Genomic DNA, 23,268 nt, shown 5'->3' on the forward strand with positions numbered 1-23,268 from the left:
ATTTATTTTTTTAAGATTTTATTTGACACAGAGAGCGAGAGCGAGCACACGCAAAAGTAGGCAGAGAGGCAGGCAGAGGGGGAGGGAGAAGCAGGTGCCCAGCTGAGCAGAGAGCCTGATGGGGGTGCTTCTGGGATCATGACCTGAGCCGAAGGCAGACACTTAACCAACTGAGCCACCCAGGTGCCCCGGAGATACAATTTTAGATACTAGTTTCATTGAGGTAGTCATTGAAACCACAATTTTCTCATTAAACATAAAGTAAGAGTAAAACAGGGATGCTTTCTTTTTTTTAAGATTTATTTATTTATTTATTTGACAGAGAGAGACACAGCGAGAGAGGGAACACAAGCAGGGGGAGTGGGACAGGGAGAAGCAGGCTTCCCGTGGAGCAGGGAGCCCGATGCGAGGCTCGATCCCAGGACCCTGGGATCATGACCTGAGCTGAAGGCAGACGCTTAACGACTGAGCCACCCAGGCGCCCCAACAGGGATGCTTTCTTTCTTTATTCTTTCTTTATTGGTAAGTTGTCTGTTGCTATGGGGAAAAGCCCTAGAACAGACTCCATCTTTAAACCGTTGTACTCAGTTCTTCCTTCTTGTCTAAACTACTCATGGCAGGGGCTCCTGGGTGGCTCAGTCAGTTAAGCATCTGATTCTTGGTTTTGGATCAGGTCATGATCTCAAGGTTCCACACTCAGCACAGAGTCTGCTTGAGATTCTTCCTCTCCCTCTCTCTTTGCCCCCTCCCCCTGCTCATGCTCTCACTCTCTCTCTCTCAGATAAATAAATCTTTAAACTACTCATGGCGATTGCATGAAGCTTTACAATGAAGCCTTATTTATCCATTGCTTACATATGGGGAATGTGTCTGTTACCATTCTCATGCACTTACTTACAAATGAGCTCATTTTCTCAAGGGTGTTATAATCTTGAGACATCTTCTGGGATTTCCAAACGCTGGTGTTGTTTCTCAAAGGAAAACGATGTTGTTGAGCCTGCCAAGATTTCCTCACCTTCAACGTGGTTTTCAAATGTTACCATTTCTTAATTCCTTGACTGTTGGGTAAAAAAAAAATATTAAAAACATCTTACAAAATGATATATTTTATTTAAAAGAAATAAAAAAATAAAGACATTGGGATGCTTTTTATGTTGATGCCCTGCAATACAGATGCTGAACTGATCCTTTATCATGCTGTGGAACAGAAATTTCTTCTAAGGTGAAAATGTTCTATACTGGTACTCTGCAAGATGTAGCCACTAGCCACATATACAGCTATTGAGCGCTTGAAATGTGACTAGTGTAACTGAAGAACTGAATTTCTAATGTTATTTAATTTTAATTAATATAATAATAAATTGATTTAAATCTAAATAGCCACATGTGGCTAGTGTGGCGATGGCTAGTGGCTACCATGTTGGACAACATAGTTCTAGATCCATCTGAGACTATTACAGGGTTAAATAGAACAATAGCCAAAGATGGCTATAGCCAAACAAGTGTGTTTTTATGGTCTTTTCTTATTTTGCGGATGTAGTTCAATACTGATTTAATGAGATTTTCTATCTTTAAATCAAATTAAGTGGGACTACTGGATTCTTGTGTGGACTCCTCTCTCTCCCTCACCTGTTACAACTGATTGGTCATCAAGTCCTATTCATCCTACATCTTAGAAATATTCTAAAGACACCGCCTCCTTTCCATCTCCATTACTGTGGTTCAGGTTCTATGTGACCTTCATTATTTCAATAGCTTCCTCATTTTTCTCTTTAGCACCACTCTTGCTTCTGTTCATTCCACTTCCTACCTGTTCATAGAGTAACCTTTCCTAAAAACAATCTTACCATATCACTTTCCCACTTTAGAATACACTTCACACTTAAAATGTGGTCCATGGATCAGTGGTATACGAGGCATCACTTGGAGCTCACTAGAAATGTAGACTCTCAGGCTCTACCCAAAACTAAGTGAATCTGAATCTGCATTTTAATGAAATCTACAAAGGTGATTTTTATGCACATTCAAGTTTGGGAAGCACTATTGCAGGATGAAGTCCAACTCCTTACCATATCTTAGAGGTTCTGTTTCCAGCCTCATTTGCAGCAACCGCCCCTTCCCAACCTCTTAAAACCTACACTCCAAGTCATACAAAATAATTTGCAATTCCATGTATTCATCTTTGTTTTTCTGCCTAAATAACCTTTCTTTCAAAACCCATTTGAAAATTTTCTATGGTTTTGGGGTACCTGGGTGGCTCAGTCCGTTAAGCAGCTGCCTTCAGCTCAGGTCATGATTCCAGGGTCTTGGGATCGAGTTCCTCATCAGGCTCCCTGCTCAGCGGGAAGCTTGCTTCTCCCTCTCCCTCTGCCCCTCTCTCCACTCATGCTTTCTCTCTCTCTCAAATAAATAAATAAATAAATAAATAAATAAATAAATAAAATCTTTAAAAAAAACAAAAAAAATCGAAAATTTTCTATGGTTTCTCATAAAAGGTAGGTATATCCTCTCTTTGTACTCCCACAGAATTATATAGATACCTTATAGCATGTACCACAATGGATTATAAATATTTGTGCCTCATGCTAGACTTATGGAGTTTTTGAGGGAGACATTATTTCTTGAGAAATACAGCTATGTTCTTCTCAGTAGTTCCTGGTACATGCTTGCTGTTTGAGTGATATGTTTTGGAAGTCTTAGATAATGGTAGTATTTTATAGAATCATTACATTTGAAAGGTAGAAAGAATCTCACTGATCACCTGGTAGAAGAATTTTATTTTATAAGAGGAAGACAAAAGCTCCCAAAGTTGAATAACTTCTCCAAAATTATTGGCATGGTGACATTTTCTCTATATATGAGGCACCCTATAAAATACACAGCCAATAAATATGATAAATCTATTACTCTCTCTCTGGTATTTGGATGAACTAAATTATCACTAAGGTAAAGACTCTAATAGACTTGAATTAGTCTTGATCTCTTCTGCTAATCTTTTCTTCACCTTTCCCTTGTGGGAAATGACAGGACTCTGTTCTATCTCCCTTTCAGTTTAGTGTTATATGACGCTAATCAGAAAGATAGTGAAGTAATTAGGGATGCAGTATCATCAGTACAAAGCTGATAGTAAGCTTTGCCTCTCCTTCCATCAGATCTAGGATGCAGTTTCTTGAATTTCAGTGTCTGGCAGAGTGAAGGACATGGACGAAAGCATTTGGATCAGGCACCATCTAGATAAGGCTACAGTGATCCTCACAGGCAGAGGCAGACATCTGAAATATACAGCAGCCAGTTCATGTTGCAGAAGATCAACCCATTCCGTGTCTCTGAAAGCCACAATTTTGTTGGAAATCTTAGATTGCAGGCTATTCCTAAGTCATTAGATTTTGGCCAACACTTCCACAATCACTTCCTACATGTTTTCAAATAAACAACTATTATCTTTGCTTCCAGTTGGGAAGATTGTTATTTCTTTATCTTCTTGCACTGTATTTTAGCCTATGTGGATGACATCTATAACCATTATTATGCTTGTCTTACAAATCCTAGGCTGTTTGATCCATTTTTGCCATGAATCTGCATTAGAAGATGGGCTCAGTATTCTTGGTATTCCTATTTCTGGATTCCAGAAGGAGTCAAAATCTTGTCCTAGGGGAGAGTATAATCTAATCAGAGGGGTTTTACTCTTTTCTAATGGAGAATTCGTTAACTCTATTTCAATCAAATTTATTAAATGTCTAGAATGTAGTATGGTAAATACATGATGGTTATGACACAGACCTTTATCTTGGAACACACTGTTTGAATTGAAATAGATTTTCTATACCCATTACATATTGTCCATCTGAGCCCAGTTCATATTGCACCAAGTGCGGCACAACCACAAAATCTGATGGGCAAACTGGGGTGCTTTTGAGAGTGAAAGGAGTTGTAATTAGTAATTACCCCTGATCCACAGATTACACAAGGGCTGTCCTGGGCAAGCTGGGATAGTGTCAGGCAAACTGGAACATACGGTCACCTTAACTAAACATTAGTTTCTGTTATAATTGGTTTTTTTTTTTTTTTGCCATTTTAAGTGTGACAGTTTGGGTTAAATATAACTATCTTATGATGTCTATTATATGTTAAATATTGCAGTAAAAGTTTACTCGTATTTTAGTCAGGGAAACAATATATGCATATAACCATATTAAGCAATTGTGTGTAGTGGCATTAATTTTGGTCAGGGAGCTGGGAGACCTCGATTTGAAAATTTGCCTTGGAATTCAATCTCTTCCTCCAGTCAAATCAATTAACCTCTCAGGGTGTTTTCTAACCTGTGAAATGGAGTGATACTAATTCTTCATGGGATGGTGTGAGAAGGTGGTAAAAAATGTGAAAGCAGCTAACCTGGTATGTATCAAATAATAAATGCTTGAGAAAAGGTTATCTGAGTTTGTTGATTTTCCAGTTTAATGAAAGTCAGCCAGAATGGAAGCTAGAGACTCTTATTCTTTTGCTAAAAACTTTTATTATGAAGGATTTTTTACTGTCTTCCATGACTAGTTTTGCTCCATTCACACCCCCACCCATATTATTTTGAAGCAAATCTCAGATATCGCATCCAGTAATTTCATCCATAGGTATTTTAGTATGTATCACTAGGGAATCTTTATTTTTTAATATCATCACAGTATCATTATTAACCTAAAAAACCAATAATTACCTATTTTTATCAAATACCTTGCTACTGTACAAATTTCCAGTTTTCTCAAAAGTTTTTCCAGTCTTTTTTTAAAAATCAAGGTCCAAATGAGGTTCATGTAATTCTTGGATGAGGTCTGTTAGGTTTCATTTAAAGTATAGATCCTCCCTCCAGCTCTTTATTTTTTCCTTGTAATGTATTTTGCTGAAAAACCTGAATTTCATTCCACATATTACATGGTGCAGTTTAATATGTTCCTTTGTTCTCAGTGTTTCCTGTAATTGATAGGTGGATCCAGAAGATGTTCAAATTCAGGTTTTTTTTTTTCTTTTCCTTTTTTTGCAAGACAACTTCACAGGTTGTGTTGTGTTCTTTGTTCTTCTATCAGGAAGCACATAATGCCTGGCTGATTATCTTTTATGATGTTAGCAGCTGTTGCTATTTAATTGCTATTTAATGCCTAGATCCATTTGTTCATTAGGGATTTTTAATTTATTTCTGATCTCATAAAATTCACTTGTTTTTTTACTTCTATAAGTGGTCAGAGTTATAACTAAGATGAAGGTATAATTAAGAAAATAGTAACATCAGTTATGCCTCTATGTCCCAATCTCTAATATTGTCCTTTTTCACTTTAAAGATGTGCTCCCTGACTGCTAGGAGGGAATAAAAATCGAAATAATTTTATAATGCTATAAATGAAAGATGATTAGAATATGATTTTCCCAGATCCTTTTAATATAAATGACTCTATGGGTTTTATGACATAATAATTAAGAAATAACCTCCTACATGGCTAAATACACAAAAAGTAATTAATAAAGCTTAGCTACACCAACATCCACTAAATTTTTCATTACTTCTTGCCTCAAATCCCAATAATTAAACTGTACTAATCTTGAGCTTCTTTTCTAGGAATAAACAATGTATTCTTTCTCTGATGCTTGCTCTTTTGTTATCCCTAATATAATACTGTTATTTTAATTAAAATGACAGTATGGTCCTATAACCACAGCTAAGTACTTTGTGTTGCTTTTCCAATAATGCTGATTAACTTTTGGTGAACCAGTCATATTCTTCCACACAGTTCCTGGTCAAGGAATAACATGTTGTCATTTGACAACTGGCAAGATGAACAGTCAGCTGTGGCCACTGCACTGACTGACTCACCCAGGGATTTAAACCATGACCTTGGCCTCGTTATCATGCTGTTTTAATCTACTGAGCAAAATGGCCCGAAAAATGAATTCTGGAGACAGGAGGTAAAAACTCTGCTATTGTGTCTCCAAGCCCACTGCACATCTGTGTCCTTTCCGTAATTCGATTAGCAGCTGTTTTGGATGTGGATGAGGAATTGAAGGCAGGATATTCTCCTGAAAATTAAAGCTGATCATGTCAGTCCTGTGCATAAAAAAACCCTCCACTGCCTGTCCAAGGACTATAGGGCAAGTTCAAATTCTTCACCACAGCATATAAGGTTGTAGCATAATCTTCCTACAACCTATTTCTCCGGCTTTATGTCTTGCTACAATTCTCTGCCTCTTTCCCTGCATACTCCAGTAACAGTGATTTTTCTCATTACTTTGTGACCACTCATGTAATTGTGGAGCATATATTTATTGAGCCCCTATAACATATAAGACAGTTTGGCAGGCCGTGGGGAAACTGGAGTGAAAGGCATATTCCTTGCTCTTGAAGAATTCATGGTGTAGTTGAGGCTACAGAGAAGGAAGTAAATGCTTACAATGCCATGTGACAAGTGTTATCTGTGAGCAAGGTCTGAGCAGTGCTGAGAGAGCCTGGGCTAAAAAGCTGGAAAGAGGAGAAAGGGAGGGATGAGCATATGAAGACAAAGAAGATAACTGACTGAGAGGAGGGTTATGGGAGAGGGAGTAGAAAGTCACAGAAATGAGAAACTACACATTCAGTAAAGTGCATGATGGTTGTCATGGCTGCAGAGGGGAATATGTTGGTAGGCTGGATTGGAGAAAAGCCTAGAGGTAGGCAGGAGATGAACTGTAAAGGAACCTATATACCTTGACAAAGTTTAGATCTTACTGCTCTGTACCTGTGTTTCCCTCTTTTGAGAATGCTTTTCCCCCTTTCTCCTGCCCAACTTAAACCAATAATGATGACAAATTCTCTCTCCAGAAATTCATTCAACAGGTGTTTGTTGGAACACCTACAACGTGCTATGTACTGTCTAGGTGTTTGGGCTACATGAGTAAAAATCCTGCTCTGTGCATATGCTTATGTTCCAGTAGAGGGAAGTTGATAACTAATGATATACATTAGTATTGGGATATTAGTGAACGTGGAGTAAAAGTTGTCAGAGAACGGCCAGTGCTATGGAAAAAAGAAAAGTAGGGTACAGTAATGGAGATTGGAGCAACCAGGGAGCAGTGGGGCAGGCTGGAATATTAAACAGGATGAATAACTGAGCAAAAGTTTGAAGGAGCAGAGGAAGTCAGCAAGTGAATACTTCAGCGAAGAGTGTTCTAGGCAGAGGGAACAGCTAGAGGAAAGCCTGAAAGAAAGTAGTGGATGAGGTCAGAGAGATTATGTGGGACTTGTAGGCCAATTAAAGAGTTTAACTTTGACTTACTGAATATGGAGAGCCACCACAAGATTTTGACCCGTGGAGTGATATGATTTGATTAATGTTTCAGGAGGCTTGCTCTTCATGCTGTGTTGAGAAAAGACTGCAGAGCTGCGAGGATACAAGCAGGGAGATCTGTTAGGAGAAACTATAGAAATACCAACCACCTACGTATATTCATGTACAGTAAGAAAGCTGCAATGATTTCAATGATTTCAGGGAGCCAGAGAATCTTAGCAGAGTGCTGAGTCCTCAGTAGATTCTAGTGATTAGTTTATGATTTTAGTTTACATATGCCTCATATGACTTATTTAGTAGATTACAAGTAGCTCTTACTCACATGTAAAAATTAAAGTCCACAGACTTACAGGCTTTACAAACTTGGGTCCCTATCAGAATTGAAGAAAGGACTTGCACTTTGGAGTTAGTGTGTAGCCTGTCAAGAGGACCTTGAGAATTCAATGATGAAGATGGTCAGTTACTTCTAAAGTTAAGAACAATCAGTTTGAACTCAACCTCAAATTCATATATTTGAGGGACATGCCCAAGCAAAACATATGCCATACAGGATACAGTAAGATATGATAAGCATTTTAAGTAAATACGAAACCAGAACAAACAAACAAAATGCCTCTAAGCTCCAGACTATAGATCAAAAGATAGAGATCTTTTGAAGGATAGAGGTATTTTGAAGGTACTTTTAGTTCTGAGCATAGCAATCTTATATTAAGTTGGGCCTATTACTTTGAAAAGTAGCCCATTAAAAATTCTATGTGATATATATATTTTTTAAAGATTTTATTTATTTGACAGAGACACAGCAAGAGAGGGAACACAAGCAGGGGGAGTGGGAGAGGGAGAAGGAGGCTTCCCGCGGAGCAGAGGGCCCGATGTGGGGCTCGATCCCAGGACCCTGGGACCATGACCTGAGCTGAAGGCAGACGCTTAACGACTGAGCCACCCAGGCGCCCCTCTATGTGATATTTTATCCATATGATATATAGTCTGACACATTTTTATCTCGGAAAGATACATGAATCAAGGTAGAAGATGATTTTAAGATACTTCCTGAGGATTCCCTTTAATAGGAAAATCATGTGTTGTAGTAAAGAAATGTAAAAATGAAACACAGTAAGATCACTCACTTCTGTTTCAATCCTGTAAGAAGTCAGCTGTCCCCATGATACCATCTCCTGTGCATTGTATTTCACAGTGTCTCCAGGGAGGTGAGAGGCAGTGGGGGTGCAGGGAAACACAGCCACTAGCACCCCGCATGCTGTGTTACTGGTAGAAAATAGTGCAGGGTCCAGGATGTGGCTCTACTGTAAAGGGAACACCGAAACTGTTTAATTTGGACAACCGCTTTGAAGTTTACCTTTACGTACTCAACCTAAAATAACTAAAAGAAGTGTTCTTCTTGTTCTCCGCTTCCCAGTTCCTCCTGTTTTCTATTTTGCGATGCTCACGGTGTAATTCTGAACCTTTGTTGTACATTAGTCACTTAGGGAGTGTCAAAATATACCCATGACCAGGCCAGGGTCCTAACCCCAGAGATTGATTCATTTGATCTAGGGTTGGACCCAGGTGGTATTTTTGAAATACCCAGATTTACCAGGATACCAGGTACCCAGGAAAAGTGACCCAGATAATTTTAATGTGCAGCCAGGGTTGAAAACCACCATGGTTTCACACTGGAGTAAAAATATCTAGGTTCTAGTTGTAGTGCTGCCATTTACTAGCTGGCTGATTTTTAAGTCTTCAATTTCCCGTAGGATGATGAGGTTGGCTTAGAGATTTATTAAATTCTCTAACTCTCAACTAAAACAAAATTTTTTTTATTATTATGTTATGTTAATCACCATACATTACATCATTAGTTTTTGATGTAGTAAATTGGGATACATATGATCTCTTCTAGTTTGCTTAGCTCTAAAAAGATGAAAAAGGAATCATTTGGAGTATGCTCTTTTGGTTTGAAGCAGGGGAGTTAAAAAAACAAGAGCACTTAAGTAAACTTTTCCTTCTTCCCTCTTCCCAATTACAAGGCATGGGAGAAAAGAAACACAGACATTTAAGCTTAGAAGTCACAAGAGACTTCTAGGGCTGCTTTGTCTGTCCCCAGCTCTCTTAAATTGGGAGTTAGTCATATGGTACCTGGGGAACAGAGGCAGGAGGGAGAGTGCTTACTACACACCAAGAAGGTAAATATAATACAATCCCCAAAGGCCTTACACTACTCATCTGACCATAATCTGGCCTGGTACTAAACACTGCAAGTGTGGAAGGTGAGGTAGGGGTGTGCACATAATACACACACACACACACACACACACACTCCCCAACTCTCTTGTGGAGAGCGCCCAGAAGAGGATGGTCACTAGTGATGCGCCCCCAGTCAGGGCCATGGGGCCTCTCCTCCACCCCTCCCAGTTCGCTCCCAGTCCTGCCCCCACCCGGAGGGTTGTCCGGACTGCGCTCAGCTGGGTCCAGAGAAGGCGGCGGCAGCCACTGCCATTCTCCCTCAGCTGGTTCTCTGTACCTTTCACTGAATCCATCTCTGTGCCTCTAAAAACAGACGCAGACGTTAACCTGATGCCCTCGCTCCTCTGCCTCTTCTCTCTAGACTAGGCCCCCCAGGAAGGGCCAAATAGACCGCAGCCCTTGGCCCAAGCTCAGGCTCGTTCTCACCCACCGGATTATCCTAGCACCCTCACGGCTTCCCGTCTCCTCTTCATCCTCACACCTCTCCCAGACAAACCCTAACTCCCCCAATCTCATATCCCTACTTCTCCGCGCTCTCCCACGTTGTCCCCTCAGTACCTCTCCACGCATTCTTGGCCAAAAGCCCTCAGTTTTCCAGAACTTCCTCATCCTCCCCTCCCCAACCCCCACCTCCTGCACAGGGTTCCTGGTCCTCGACATCACCTGCACTCCCTACTTGCTCATAGCTCCCTCTCCCTCCTTTTAAGGAACCCTGGAGAGCCCCCTCACCCCCGGCACCCAAGGAGACCCTTCTTCCAGGACCCCACCCACGACACCTGGGGAGCCCCTCCACGCACTCCCTCTTACACCTCCAAGCCCGACACCTGGACATCCTCTCCCTTATTCCGAACAGTTCCCTCCTTTCTAAAACCAGAGGTGCCCCCACTTCCCAGTCACACCCCATCTCCTCCCCTGCCCCCAGGCTCCCACTCCTTTACCGCCCGACCCGACCCCCAGGGCGCCCCCATCTACCAAGGCTCACTCTTCGCCCCGACTCTCGACTCCTCAGGCGCCCCCTCACAGGCTCTAGTTCTCCAGCCCCCCCCCCCCGAAAACTCGCTCCCCACCCCACCTCCCCGCCCGCCCCCAGCCCACAGGTCGCGCTCGGGAGGGGTGCTCGCCGTGCCCTGGCCTGGGCGGCCGGGAGGTGACGCGGCCCCCGCGGGAGGAGCCCGGGAGGCGGAGGGGCGGAGGAGGCGCTGGCGGCGGCACCGAGCGGCGGCGGCAGCAGCGGCGTAGGGAGTCGGCCCTCGGCGCCGACTCCAGGGACCCAAGGGCGGCGGCGGCTGAGGGTCCGCCGGCAGGCGCGTGATGAGGAAGCACCAGCGCCCGACCCTGCTACGCGTCGGAGCTCGCTCGGATCCGGGCGTTGGCAGCCGATGGGCCCCGGGAATCTCCGCCGCGAGCCCTTGTCATCCCTTCCTCGCTTTCGCTTCTCCGCTCTAGCTCGGAGCGGTCTCCGGCGGCCGTCCTCGGCCCCGCGGCCCTTTCCCGGCTGTTTCTGGAGGGGTCCTCCCTCCGCGGCGCCTGGAAGCCCAGTGACGCGTCAGTCGGCGGGACAGCTGAGCTGCTTCTCTGGGGAATTAGCCCCTGTTTCCTTACTACCCTCTCGGCTCCCGCCCCGGCGCCCCTCCGGCTGGCAGGACGCTGCCTCCCAGCGCCTGGAGCGAGTCCCCGGGACTCCCCCAGGGGGCTACTTCGCAGCTTACCCCTTTCCCCTCCGCGGCGGCGCGCGCCCCCGCCGGACACACTCGCGCCCCGGCCGGCGCGCCGCCCTCCCGCCCGCTCCTTCCAGTCACCCCACCCTTAGCCGTCCCCGCCACCTTACTCCACCACCCTCCCCCGCCGCTCCGCGCACACCGCGTCCCGGCCCGGCCTCCCGCTCTCTCTGCCAAACCGCTCACTTGCCAGCCCTTCGCCCCCGGGAAGAAGAAACATTTCCCGGAGCGCACTCCTCAGCCCTCACTACCCCCGCGCTCGCCCTCTCGCCCGCCCCCCCGCCCCGGCTCTTTCTTTCTTGGGGGAGGGGGGCTGTCGCCTCGGATTGAAGGCCATTGATTTGTATGTATTTGTCCCAGCGCCGGAGGCTGCCCCAGCCGCCCGCGCGGGTGCCGCCGCCGCCGCCAGTGGAGTTGCCTCCCTGCTTCCCTAGGGTGGTTAAGCTCCACCAAACATGTCGGCTCCTGTCGGGCCGCGGGGCCGCCCGGCTCCCACCCCGGCGGCTTCTCAGCCGCCCCTGCAGCCCGAGATGCCCGACCTCAGCCACCTCACGGAGGAGGAGAGGAAAATCATCCTGGCCGTCATGGATCGGCAGAAGAAAGAAGAGGAGAAGGAGCAGTCGGTGCTCAAGTAAGGACCCGGCTCCATCTTCCCGCCTCCCTCCCTACCCTCCGCCCCCACGGCCGCTGCCCTGCGGCCGCCTGCGCGCCGGGGATCGCCGCCCTCCCTCCAGCCGGCGGCGCCTGGGCCACGAGGGTTGCGGCCGGCGCCGGCCGCCGGGGCTGCTTTCTGGGTGTCAGAGTGCGGGGGTGTGTGTCGGGGAGGGAGGGCGCCGAGGCCGGTTGAGATGAGGATGGCGAGCCCTTGGACGCTGTAATTTTCCCGGGCGTCCTTCCGGCTTCCCCCGCGGGCCAGTTGGGCTCCAGGGCCCCCACGGGGCTGAAGCTGAACCCAGGCTCTGCGCGTCCCCTCTCCTTTCCAGCCGCCCCCGTGCGGAGGCAGTGACTGGGGCAGTGAATCCAATATGGCCGTGCACAGGTGCTCCCCGGCCGGGACCCGGGCGAAGGCGCGCCGCCGGGGATGCGGGCGCAGCCGGAGCGCCTCGTCCGGCGTTTCCGCAGGGCGGCTTTGCCTCCAACGCGGAGACGAGCAGAGCTGCCCACGGTCGCTGCGGGCAGGAGGGCGGCGGTGCAGGCGAGGGGCCTAAGCTCTGGCATGTCTCGGGTGGGTGTGCGGCCGCCGCCATCTTCCAGCCCCTCCCCCTCGGCGGGTTCTAACACCCTGCACTCTGCTGCTCTTTCTGTTTGCAACTAGTAAATCTGTTTAATCCTGAAGAGACTCTGAAGAGGCTCCCTTTCCTACCCTTACTGCAGTTTGGGATGCTTCCTACCTTGCGAAGTTCTAGTACTCGTGTTCATAGTGTAGGCAGCCGGGATTTTGACGAGGGTGGGATAGTAAAAGCAGCACCCAGGCATCGGTTTAGCGCTGTGTAACTTCAGCACCAGGGAACTGTCCAGACAAATACAGCTTCGAGACTCCTTTTCTTTCAGTCTAGCAAAGAGATTTGTTTCTACAGGTTTGCTTTTAAATGTTTTATGGGCATTTGATTTCTCAGTTACTGTATGAAAGAGATTGTGCAGAAGACGCGTAACCTTTTTATGTTTTTCCAACTCAACTTTTTTCTTTTTACTTGAAATGAATTATTTACTAAGAGATTAACTTGTATAGTTTATATGTTAAAGGTGGGATGGTTCTTCTGCGTGTTATCAAATACACTTTTCCCATATTCTCCACAGAAACACACAATTGAAAGAGTAGAGTTCCTCTATGAAGGAACTAGTACATGACCTCTAATCATGTAAATTTTAAAAACAGGTTGTTCAGTTCAGTATTCTTTAATACACTTATAAAGAAAAAAGTTTCTGTCTATACATACATATTTTCATATTTTAATGAAAAATACTATAAATTGTGATAACAAATGTATCAAATATCTGAGAAAAATACAATTTCTCAAAAAATATTGAAGCACTAAGAGAGCAAATGTTCCTGACATATTAACTGGAATAAAGAAGAATTACTTTTTCAAAGCTAATTTCTGGGTTTGGAGACTTGTTTGGGAATATGATTTATTAGTAGGCTTGGGAAATGAAAAACGGTTAAGAGATTAAGTAGCTTATTTTAACTAATGGAGGAATAAAGCATTATTTTTAAAAGCTTTATGAGCATTCTACTCACTTTGCTTTAACTATATATACTGACAATACCAAGCTTTTGATAACTTAGAGTGTGATATTTAGATATATGAATCTATACTTTTTACTATAATTGCAATAAAATTAGTGGTGCCAAAATGATGTCAAATAAAATGTAGTTTTATTTCTTTGACCCACATATTTAAATGTACAATGTGTTTTTATTTCTTTGTAGTATGCTAAATCGTAGTATTTACTGGCTAGTTCACTCTTGTGCTGATATATAGAAATGTAAATGAACTTTTGAATACTAAATTAAGAATTACTCAGAGTAACCAGTATATTACATTAGGAAAATGTTGTGAAAGGTTTTTTCACGTAGGTATATTACATACATTACATTTCTATGTAAACCTACATACTATGCAAATACATATAATGTTCATGCATTCATAATTGCACAGTTTAGGTAAAAACATTCTCTAAACATACACTCATACAGTCTATGATATTACATTGATGAAAAATCTGTTCATATTTATTTTAAATATCTTTTTGCATTTCTACCTAATAGTCTTGGAAGGAGTCATACCTCAAAGTGGCCTACATGGTTTCAGAATTATTTTTATATTCATTTTAACAAGAAGTTTTTTGGAGGTTAAAGCATAAAACATTTAATTTTAAATGTTGTTTAAAAATGTTTTTGGCTTTTGTAATAAAGTAAGATGAGGCAAGGAAAATGAGGAAAAGAATAGACTTTATGATAGAATTATAATAAAGATAGTTTTGAAGAATTTTATAATTTATTAAGTAATATTATATTGGGTATTAAGTTATAAATACTATGTATAAGAAAAAATAATACTAGTATTCTTCAATGATTACTATTTCTCATTAAGTTTTAGGGACTGTTCATCCGGTCAAGACTATATTATCCTTTGTTTTTCTTTAGTGATGTCCATTTAATTGCATGTTAACATCTATTCTGAGAGAAGGTCATGGGCAGAGAGAAGCTGAAAATCAAATTCATGTCTGCTGCTTGTAACAACTATATTAGAAGATAAGTTTGATGTGTGAAAAACTGAAACCATTGGATGAAAATATTTTCATACTAAGTATTCATACAGAGTGGGGTGTGCATACCAAAGTACATCACAAGATGATATGTTGGAGTACAGGAAGAGAATATTAAAACTTCTATTTCTATTTGAAAAAGAAATTAAGTTTTACTGATATTTAATATATAGTTTGACAATATTAAGATACATATAATTTGTGAATAAATATGCACGTATTAAGAAGTTCATGCCTGAGATATTTTTAATGAGAGAGGTGAGCAATCAAAGGAGATTGAGACCACTATTGAGACCATTACTATAGTAATCTCTCTCTTTGGGAAGAGATTAATTAAGAACTATTTATATTTAATTATTAGCAATTTCTTCAAAGCCTTGCTGAACATCCACATACTCAAGAAATCTTCTGTCACCATCAAGTAATTTCATTTTACGTGGACTTGAGATACTAAAAGTTTGGAAGCATTTTTATGTCTCAGTAGATCCCTCAATAGATCAGTAGTTACTTTTTTTATCCTTACATGAAAATCCTTTTATAGTTTTAGTTTTGATAACTCAATCTACTGGTAAAATCTATAATGTTCTTTTACTTATTAATATTTATAAGCCTTGTCTTTCAAGATTGTAAGCTTCTTGAGGGCAAGAATAAAAATGTACTCTTCTTTGAAGTTTCTGTTTTGCAGCATCTTTAACACCTACACATATTAGGTACCTAATAAGTAATGTTGCTATGACTTGTGATAATGTTAATGAGGCAGATTACAAATTTTGTTGGGAAAATGAAGAATAATTTCTTTGAAAGAAAAGCATAATTTATTAAGTTTGTATTTTTCAGTGAGGTTTTGTTGTTGTTGTTGTGGTATTGTGAAAAAAATGCATGAGAAAAGCAAAACCACTGAAATCAATAGAAAAGTATTCATTCTGTAAATATTTACTGAGTTTCTACTAGTGCATATTATAGTCTTTCAGATGACGGTTTTTTTTATATCAAATTAGAAATTATGTTTCTTGATGTATAAATTATCTTTTTATTCTTAGTTTGGATTTTCTGTTAATGTCAAAGAGATAATTTACTCCCCAAATAAAGGAAGACAATGAGTAAAAGTTTCATGATAGATCAGAGTGACAATTTAACTTACATTTAAACATAGATGAGCAGTTCTAGATTTTTAAAAATAATTTAAGAGTATTTTTCAAAGTCAATTTATAAGCTTCTTTATTTAATGGATAATATATACCTATAGTACAAAATTTCTTAGCTGTGTTTTTCCCCAAGCTAGAGGCAACTACTCTTGCCAGTTTATTGTAAACCATTCTAGGAATATTCTATATGTAGGAGTAGATATGTGTGTACATCACACATATGTATGTGTATGTGTGTATGTGTGTGCACACAGATGTATGGATGTATATGTGTACATATAAAGAACACAAATGTGTACTGCAGTTTACTTTTTAGGAGATCAGTTCCACACCCATTAATATATAGTTTTCTCATTCATTTTAATGGCTGCATAATATCTCATTTTGTGAATACTCTGTAATTTCTTTAACTAGAACCATATTTTTGGATATTTAGGTTGATTCTAATTATTTTGCCATTAGAAACAGCACTGTGATAAATATCTTTGTACATATATCATTTCCTATGTGTGTGAATGTATCTTTGGAATAAATTCCTAGAAATGCATTGTTGGGTCAAAAGGTCAGTGTATTTTAAATTTTAATAAATATTGCCAAATTTACTTTCATAGAATAAGTATGCATAAGTGACATAAACTAGGGAGACTCCTACATCCTTTCCAATTCAGTGTGTGATAATCTTTGCCAATATTTTGGTGAAAAATATGCCATTGTAGATTTCATTGAAGTTTTCTTATTATCAGTGAGGCTGAGAGCCTTTTACATTTGTTTAAAGTCTTATTTTTCTGTTGGTTATTTTTAGTGATTTGTAGAAGCTCTTTTTATTGTCATTTGTTTTATGACCTTTTTTTATTGGTCAGGATTTTTTTAAAAATGTGTTTGAATTTATTACTTTTTTTATGGCTTTGAGGTTTATGATGTAGTTAGAATGATCTTTTTCATTCTAATATTTAAAAAACTACCATATTGTCTTCTTAGAGCTAAATGAAAATTTAAGAACAAGGCATGTCAAATAATAGATGCAATTTAATCATGAAGACTTTTAAATAAAAATCATTATTGTACACGTAAATAGCCATGGCCATTGTCAAAAATTGAAAACCTATAGTTTCTAAGAATTTAAAATGCATTCTAAAACATTGATTGGCATTTTATGAGACAGTACATAATAAATTATATATATTCTGTATTTTAAATTAACTAGGACAATTAAATAATATCTTTTTGCTGACAATATATGTTGATAAGGAACTAGTCATACTGTGTGACAAAGAGAGAGGTAATGGAGGCAAGTGTGAGGGACCAGATGGATTTTGACTTGAAACCTTATTTTACTAATTAATAACTGTAAGGTCTTACTTATGTTGTTAAGCACTCTGAGCCCGTGTTTCCTCATCTCTGTTATCTGAATAATAACGCCTACCTTGAAGGATTGTTGTGATCAATATAGACTAAATGTCCTGGCATAAGTAGGTGTGCAACGAATAGTTGTTATTAACTGATTATAGACAACAGTTTCTAGGCCTTAATATTATTATAGCATTCCTGGGTGAAATCTTACCTTTTTTTTTTTTTTTAATTGAGACGTTCTCTTCCTTGTCTACTGGGAAGTTAGAAGAATACCTGAAGATTTTTAAGTGACTTCATTAGTTATCTAGAAGGTCAGGGAAGGTGATGAATTGGAAGCAGTTTCCACAGCAAAAACCATTCTTAAAGAGTCTGAAAACTAAGGGGTAGTAGTGAAAATAATACACCAAATTATTGGTTATCAGCAAAATACTGATTGTCTTGGGTGAATGTGAGGAAACTAATTTGTGCAGATTACTCTGTGATTGTCCTTAGATTTGCCTGGGATCAATTTTTTACTCTACTAATAAAAATATGTATTTATTTATTTGTCTTATTCATATTATATCTGAGAACTCAGAGAATCTTATCATGTTAATGGATTCTGAAGAATTATTACAGTTCAGAGTGCTCTTCTCCTTTGCATTGCTTCTCAGATGCACACAATCTTTGTATGACTGCCTCTTTCTCATCTTTCTGACCTTAGCTTCAGGTTTGTGTTCTTGCCTCTTTCTTAAGTAGGTTCTCTTTCTTCTTTTCTACAACATCTTTAATATTTCCCCACTTATGCTTATTAAAATTTACAATTTATTTGTTTATGGTCTGTCTACCTTGCTAGATTATAAACTCCCAGAGAGCAAACACCCTGTCTGTCTTGCTCACCATTTCAGTCTCTGCTTCTAACCTAACACAATGCTTTATGCATAGTAGTACTCAAAATTATTAGTTGGGTGAATGAATGAAACATTGGGAATGAGATACTGTGTTCATTTAGGTATACTGATTACTTTCAAGGTGAAATTCAATAATCGAAAAGAAAAAGGTTTGCTTAGGTATTAGTGCCCTTATTTTTGAAATCAACTATAATTTTTAAACATATGTCCAATTTTGCTTATATTGCTTGAAGCAAACTTACAGTATTTGTGTATGATTGCAACTCCTCTTTCTTTCAGATTAAGCACATATCTGTTTTGACTAGAAACCAGAAGAATATTGTGATATGTCATTTTGAAATTTTAATTTGTTTAATATAAGGAATATTTTGCTTTAAAAATTATTACTTTAATTTGGAAGTGTTTGTAAATTTCCAATGTGCTTGAAGAATGAAACTCGACCATTCTCTAACACCATTCACAAAGATAAACTCAAAGTGGATGAAAGACCTCAATGTGAGACAGGAATCCATCAAAATCCTAGAGGAGAACATAGGCAGTAACCTCTTTGACATCGCCCACAGCAACTTCTTTCAAGATACATCTCCAAAAGCTAGTGAAACAAAAGCAAAAATGAACTTTTGGGACTTCATCAAGATAAAAAGCTTCTGCACAGCAAAGGAAACAGTCAACAAAACAAAGAGGCAACCCACAGAATGGGAGAAGATATTTGCAAATGACACTACAGATAAAGGGCTGGTATCCAAGATCTATAAATAACTTCTCAAACTCAACACCCAAAAAACAAATAATCAAGTCAAAAAGTGGGCAGAAGATATGAAAAGACACTTCTCTGAAGAAGACATACAAATGGCTAACAGACACATGAAAAAATGTTCATCATCATTAGCCATCAGGGAAATCCAAATCAAAACCACATTGAGATACCACCTTACACCAGTTAGAATGGCAAAAATGGACAGGGAAAGAAACAACAAATGTTGGAGAGGTTGTGGAGAAAGGGGAACCCTCTTACACTGTTGGTGGGAATGCAAGTTGGTACAGCCACTTTGGAAAACAGTGTGGAGGTTCCTCAAAAATTTAAAAATAGAGCTACCCTATGACCCAGCAATCGCACTCCTGAGTATTTACCCCAAAGACACAGACGTAGTGAAAAGAAGGGCCATATGCACCCCAATGTTCATAGCAGCAATGTCCGCAATAGCCAAACTGTGGAAAGAGCCGAGATGCCCTTCAACAGATGAATGGATAAAGAAGATGTGGTCCATATATACAATGGAATATTACTCAGCCATCAGAAAGGATGAATACCCAACTTTTACATCAACATGGATGGGACTGGAGGAGATTATGCTAAGTGAAATAAGTCCAGCAGAGAAAGTCAGTTATCATATGGTTTCACTTATTTGTGAAACAAGGAATAGCATGGAGGATATTAGGAGAAGGAAGGGAAGAATGGGGGGGGGGGAATTGGAGGGAGAGATGAACCATGAGAGACTATGGACTCTGAGAAACAAACAGGGTTTTAGAGGGGAGGGGGGAGGGGGGATTGGGTAGCCCGGTGATGGGTATTAAAGAGGGCACGTACTGCATGGAGCACTGGGTGTTATATGAAAACAATGGATCGTGGATCACCACATCAAAAACCAATGATGTAATGTATGGTGACTAACATAACATAATAAAATTAAAAAAAAAAAATTTCCAATGTGCTTAACAGAGCTGAATGGTAAGTGATGTACAGAATATTTTGGATAGAAACAATTCTCCCCAGAGACAGACAGTCAGAGGCCAACCATAATCATATGAACACATTGAAATATAAAGTGTCATGAAAAAACACAATAAAGGTATTTTTAGTACATCATGACCATAGTAAAAAATATATCAGACTAATCAAGTGAGAGTGTTGTCTCTTTGGTATTTTTAGAGGGTGTCAGACATTTTGTCCTTTTAAATTCTTTTTTTTTAAGATTTTATTCATTTATTTGACAGAGAGGGACACAGCGAGAGAGGGAACACAAGCAGAGGGAGTGGGAGAGGGAGAAGCAGGTTTCCCGCTGAGCAGGGAGCCCATTGCGGGGCTCGATCCCAGGACCCTGGGATCATGACCTGAGCTGAAGGCAGACGCTTAACGACTGAGCCACCTAGATGCCCTACAAATTTCCTTTTTTGTGTATATTCCTACATCACCTTCTAGGGAATTTTGGAAATGTGAGTGTAGTTTAGGGAAATATAGGAAAGATATTAGCTGTGGAATGACATTGTGGTTGGTGAAGATTCTGTTCCTCTTTATATTAGTGAATTATTGCAGATTTCAGTGTTGTGTTATGAGAGAGAGATAAGTTTTGTTGGATTTTGTGATGGGCAGTTTCAGAAATAGGATTAGAAATAGGATTATAGAAAGGGAAAAGTTAAGAACAGGTCTAGACCCAGGAATGATACAATATTATTTTACCTACTTCTCTCTAGAACTGTTGTTACCTGCCAAAACTGTAGGCAACTAGATAGTCTAAGGCTAAGAATGGACAACTTTTATACAGTTTATGTATTATGAACATGTATTATATCTATGTTATATATACATGTCAGAAAGCTCTAATTTGTATTTTCCATATCATATAGCATATCATCTGGCATTTAGAGTTAAGAACTTATATACAGTTTATAGATTGTAAACATTTAACATTCTTATGTAACACACACAGAATTTGGTCGGTTCTGCTAAACAGAGATGCTGGTTAAATGCCCTTTCAGGCACAGGAGGAAGATGGAACTCTCTATGCACTTAGGCAGCTTTTTTTTTTTTTTTCCCAACTAAGTTTATGTTTAGCTGTAAGGGAAAAATAACTTAGCAGTTTCGTGCATCCTGCAACTAGGCTACTGAGATGCTAAAACTGGGAAAAAAGGTTTATACTAAACAATATAGCTAGAGAACAGAATAACCATAATGGTGGTTTTGGTAAAGGGTTTGCTTCTCAGGCACATATATGAATAATCTGTTTCATCATACATCACATCACACAGAATTCCTTTTGACTAAAAGCTGAAAGAATTAATGCTTTTATTTGCACAAATTTTTTTTTTGTAAAAAATGAATTTTGTAGTGGAAATAGCTAGGTTTTCATCAAAGATTTACATTCCTCTTTCACAGAGTTGTTGCTGCCCAGCTGCCCAGCCCTGGACTACCTTTTCCAGCTTTCCTTGTTTCTAAATGGGTTCATGTGATTAAGTTCTGGCTGATGACTTAACCTCCCCTACCCCGGCCTCCCCCCTCCCACCCCCCCCGCATTAGACTTTATATGAATAAGAGATACATTTCTGTGTTAAGTCACTGATTTTAGGAGTGTATCTATAACTGTGGCTATCTTAAGTAATATCAATTCCCTTATTATCTATTACTTATTTAACTCTGGGAAAGCTTTACTCAGCCATCAGAAAGGATGAGTACTTACCATTTACATTGATGTGGATGGAACTGGAGGGTATTATGCTGAGTGAAGTAAGTCAGTCAGAGAAAGAAAGTTATATGGTTTCACTCATATGTGGAACATAAGGAACAGGGCAGAGGACCATAGGGGAAGGGAGGGAAAACAGAATGGGAAGTCATCAGAGAGGGAGAAAAACCATGACAGACTCTTAACTCTAGGAAACAAACTGAGGGTTGCTGGAGGGGAGGTGGGTGGGGCGATGGGGTAATTGGGTGATGGGTATTAAGGAGGGCACGTGATGTGATGAGCACTGGGTGTTGTACTCAACTGATGGATTGTTGAATGCTACATCTGAAACTAGTGATGTCCTATAAGTTGGCTAATTGAATTTAAATTAAAAAACAAAAAAACAACTTTGGGAAAGCTTTAAAGTTCCCATCTGCACTGGTCGACTCCAGAAGTACTTCCGTGGTACTGAACTTTATTACCACAGGTTGATTTCTCTTTAACAATTGTCTGGTCTAAGCTAACTTAAGTCTTAACTCAGCCATAGGATTCTTGAATACAGAATTTACCAGGAAGGGTCTGTTCTATCTGCTTGGTGACAACTGGGCTGTACCCCAACTGGGGATTTGTTATTGAGTGTGCAAGAAGGTACATCTACTGAATCATAAAAGAGATACTTGCTCTGGAAGCCCATACAGGGCACAGACTTCATGATGAGACAGAAAAATTTGCAATCCTCCGATCTATTTTAGAATAAACTGAAGTCTCGTGTTAGAAGTTTTGCAGGTTGAAGGCTATAATGGTTAAATTCCATTTCCGAACTAAAGGTTAGGAAGGTTTATAAAATTGGAAGCGAATTTTATAAGACCAGAAAGAGATATAGTTGAATGTCGTTGAACTTTTATTACTGCATGTTACTTATTTTTTCATTCACCTGTGTAGATCTACTCCTACTCTACGACTTTTCCCTCACTTTGCTGTATACAGTGGGAAGCTGACCTCTATGGATTGCACCAGTGGGCTCTCTTGGTTCTGACTTTCAGTTGGGTTCTGTGTCGTGAGATATCTGTGGTTTGGAGGGAAGGAGGACAGTGAGGTCATATTATTTGTTCCCAGGGTTCCTTCAGAGCAGGACTTTGCAGTTGGTTGTGTCTTTCTACTGAAAACAACAGTCCCATCTGCTGGCCCTCTTAGTATAACTACTTTCTTCTGGTTCTGGAAGTTGCTTTTCACTGTTGCCAGGCCCCCATACTGCTTGTTGGTTTCCTTAAACCCCGCCCACACCTTTGTAAAATAGTCTCTTTATTAAACACTAGTTATGCAGTTTGGATATGCCATCTGTTTGCTGGATACACTGTGGTTCAGTAAAAATTTATTGGGATTGTGAATGTGAATGGACCATGACCTGAGGTATTCACAATCTAGTTTCTTCAATGTATCCACAGTAATCTTTTAATGAATCCCTCTGTATGTCATGTTCTTTAATTCTTTTTTTTTCTTTAATTCTTTGATTATGCACATGACCTTACTCTTTACCTGGTGAGCAGTTTTGTGCCCACCTCCATTGCCCTGAAGAGATACAGTCCTTTGATACATTTGTTAGCTGTCTCTTCTCTCAATTGTTATAGCATTTTGTATATAACTATTTTATAATGTTTCTGATATGCAACAGTAGGTACTAATCTCTACTTTCTCCTTGGTATCATTGGTTTCTTTGAAGTCATGGGCCAAGTTTAATCATCTTTTTATGCTCAGGGCAGTACCAGGCACATAGTTGTTAGCCAATAAACCTTTGTTAATAAAGCTTGGTGTGTGTGTGTGTGGGGGGATCATTCTAATTTCCTTCTTCTCCCTCAGCTCTCAAATATAATCAGTTACCAAATCCTGTCATTATTATCTCCCAAAGATCT

At 40.3% G+C, this 23,268-nt stretch overlaps 1 protein-coding gene and 1 long non-coding RNA gene across 37 annotated transcripts in view; one reads left to right on the forward strand and one right to left on the reverse strand.

Moving 5' to 3' along the window:
- Window positions 1-749: 749 nt before the first annotated feature.
- LOC116639559 lies at window positions 750-9,487 on the reverse strand. 2 transcript variants are annotated; one of them, XR_004300868.1, is made up of 3 exons: window positions 8,432-9,487; window positions 7,293-7,397; window positions 750-1,058 (listed from the first exon to the last, which is right to left on the reverse strand). It is a non-coding gene; the product is annotated as an uncharacterized LOC116639559 (long non-coding RNA). The 2 variants fall into 2 exon arrangements; XR_004300870.1 differs by lacking the exon at window positions 750-1,058 and adding an exon at window positions 2,565-3,648.
- Window positions 9,488-11,558: 2,071 nt separating this feature from the next.
- The window catches only part of RIMS2 (regulating synaptic membrane exocytosis 2), a 587,808-nt gene continuing 576,098 nt past the window's right edge, over window positions 11,559-23,268 (forward strand). For 11 of the 35 annotated variants that reach the window (XM_032415999.1, XM_032416013.1, XM_032415991.1 and 8 more), the window contains exon 1: window positions 11,561-11,897. In XM_032415999.1, coding sequence (XP_032271890.1) covers window positions 11,722-11,897 — 176 coding nt within the window. In that variant the 5' untranslated portion in view covers window positions 11,561-11,721. Of the gene's footprint in view, window positions 11,898-23,268 lie in introns of all 35 variants that reach the window. The other 24 variants (XM_032415996.1, XM_032415985.1, XM_032415987.1 and 21 more) reach the window with 5 other exon arrangements.

This window comes from Phoca vitulina, unplaced genomic scaffold, assembly GCF_004348235.1.
Source record: "Phoca vitulina isolate PV1807 unplaced genomic scaffold, GSC_HSeal_1.0 scaffold18, whole genome shotgun sequence".
NCBI classification, from domain to species: Eukaryota; Metazoa; Chordata; class Mammalia; order Carnivora; family Phocidae; genus Phoca; species Phoca vitulina.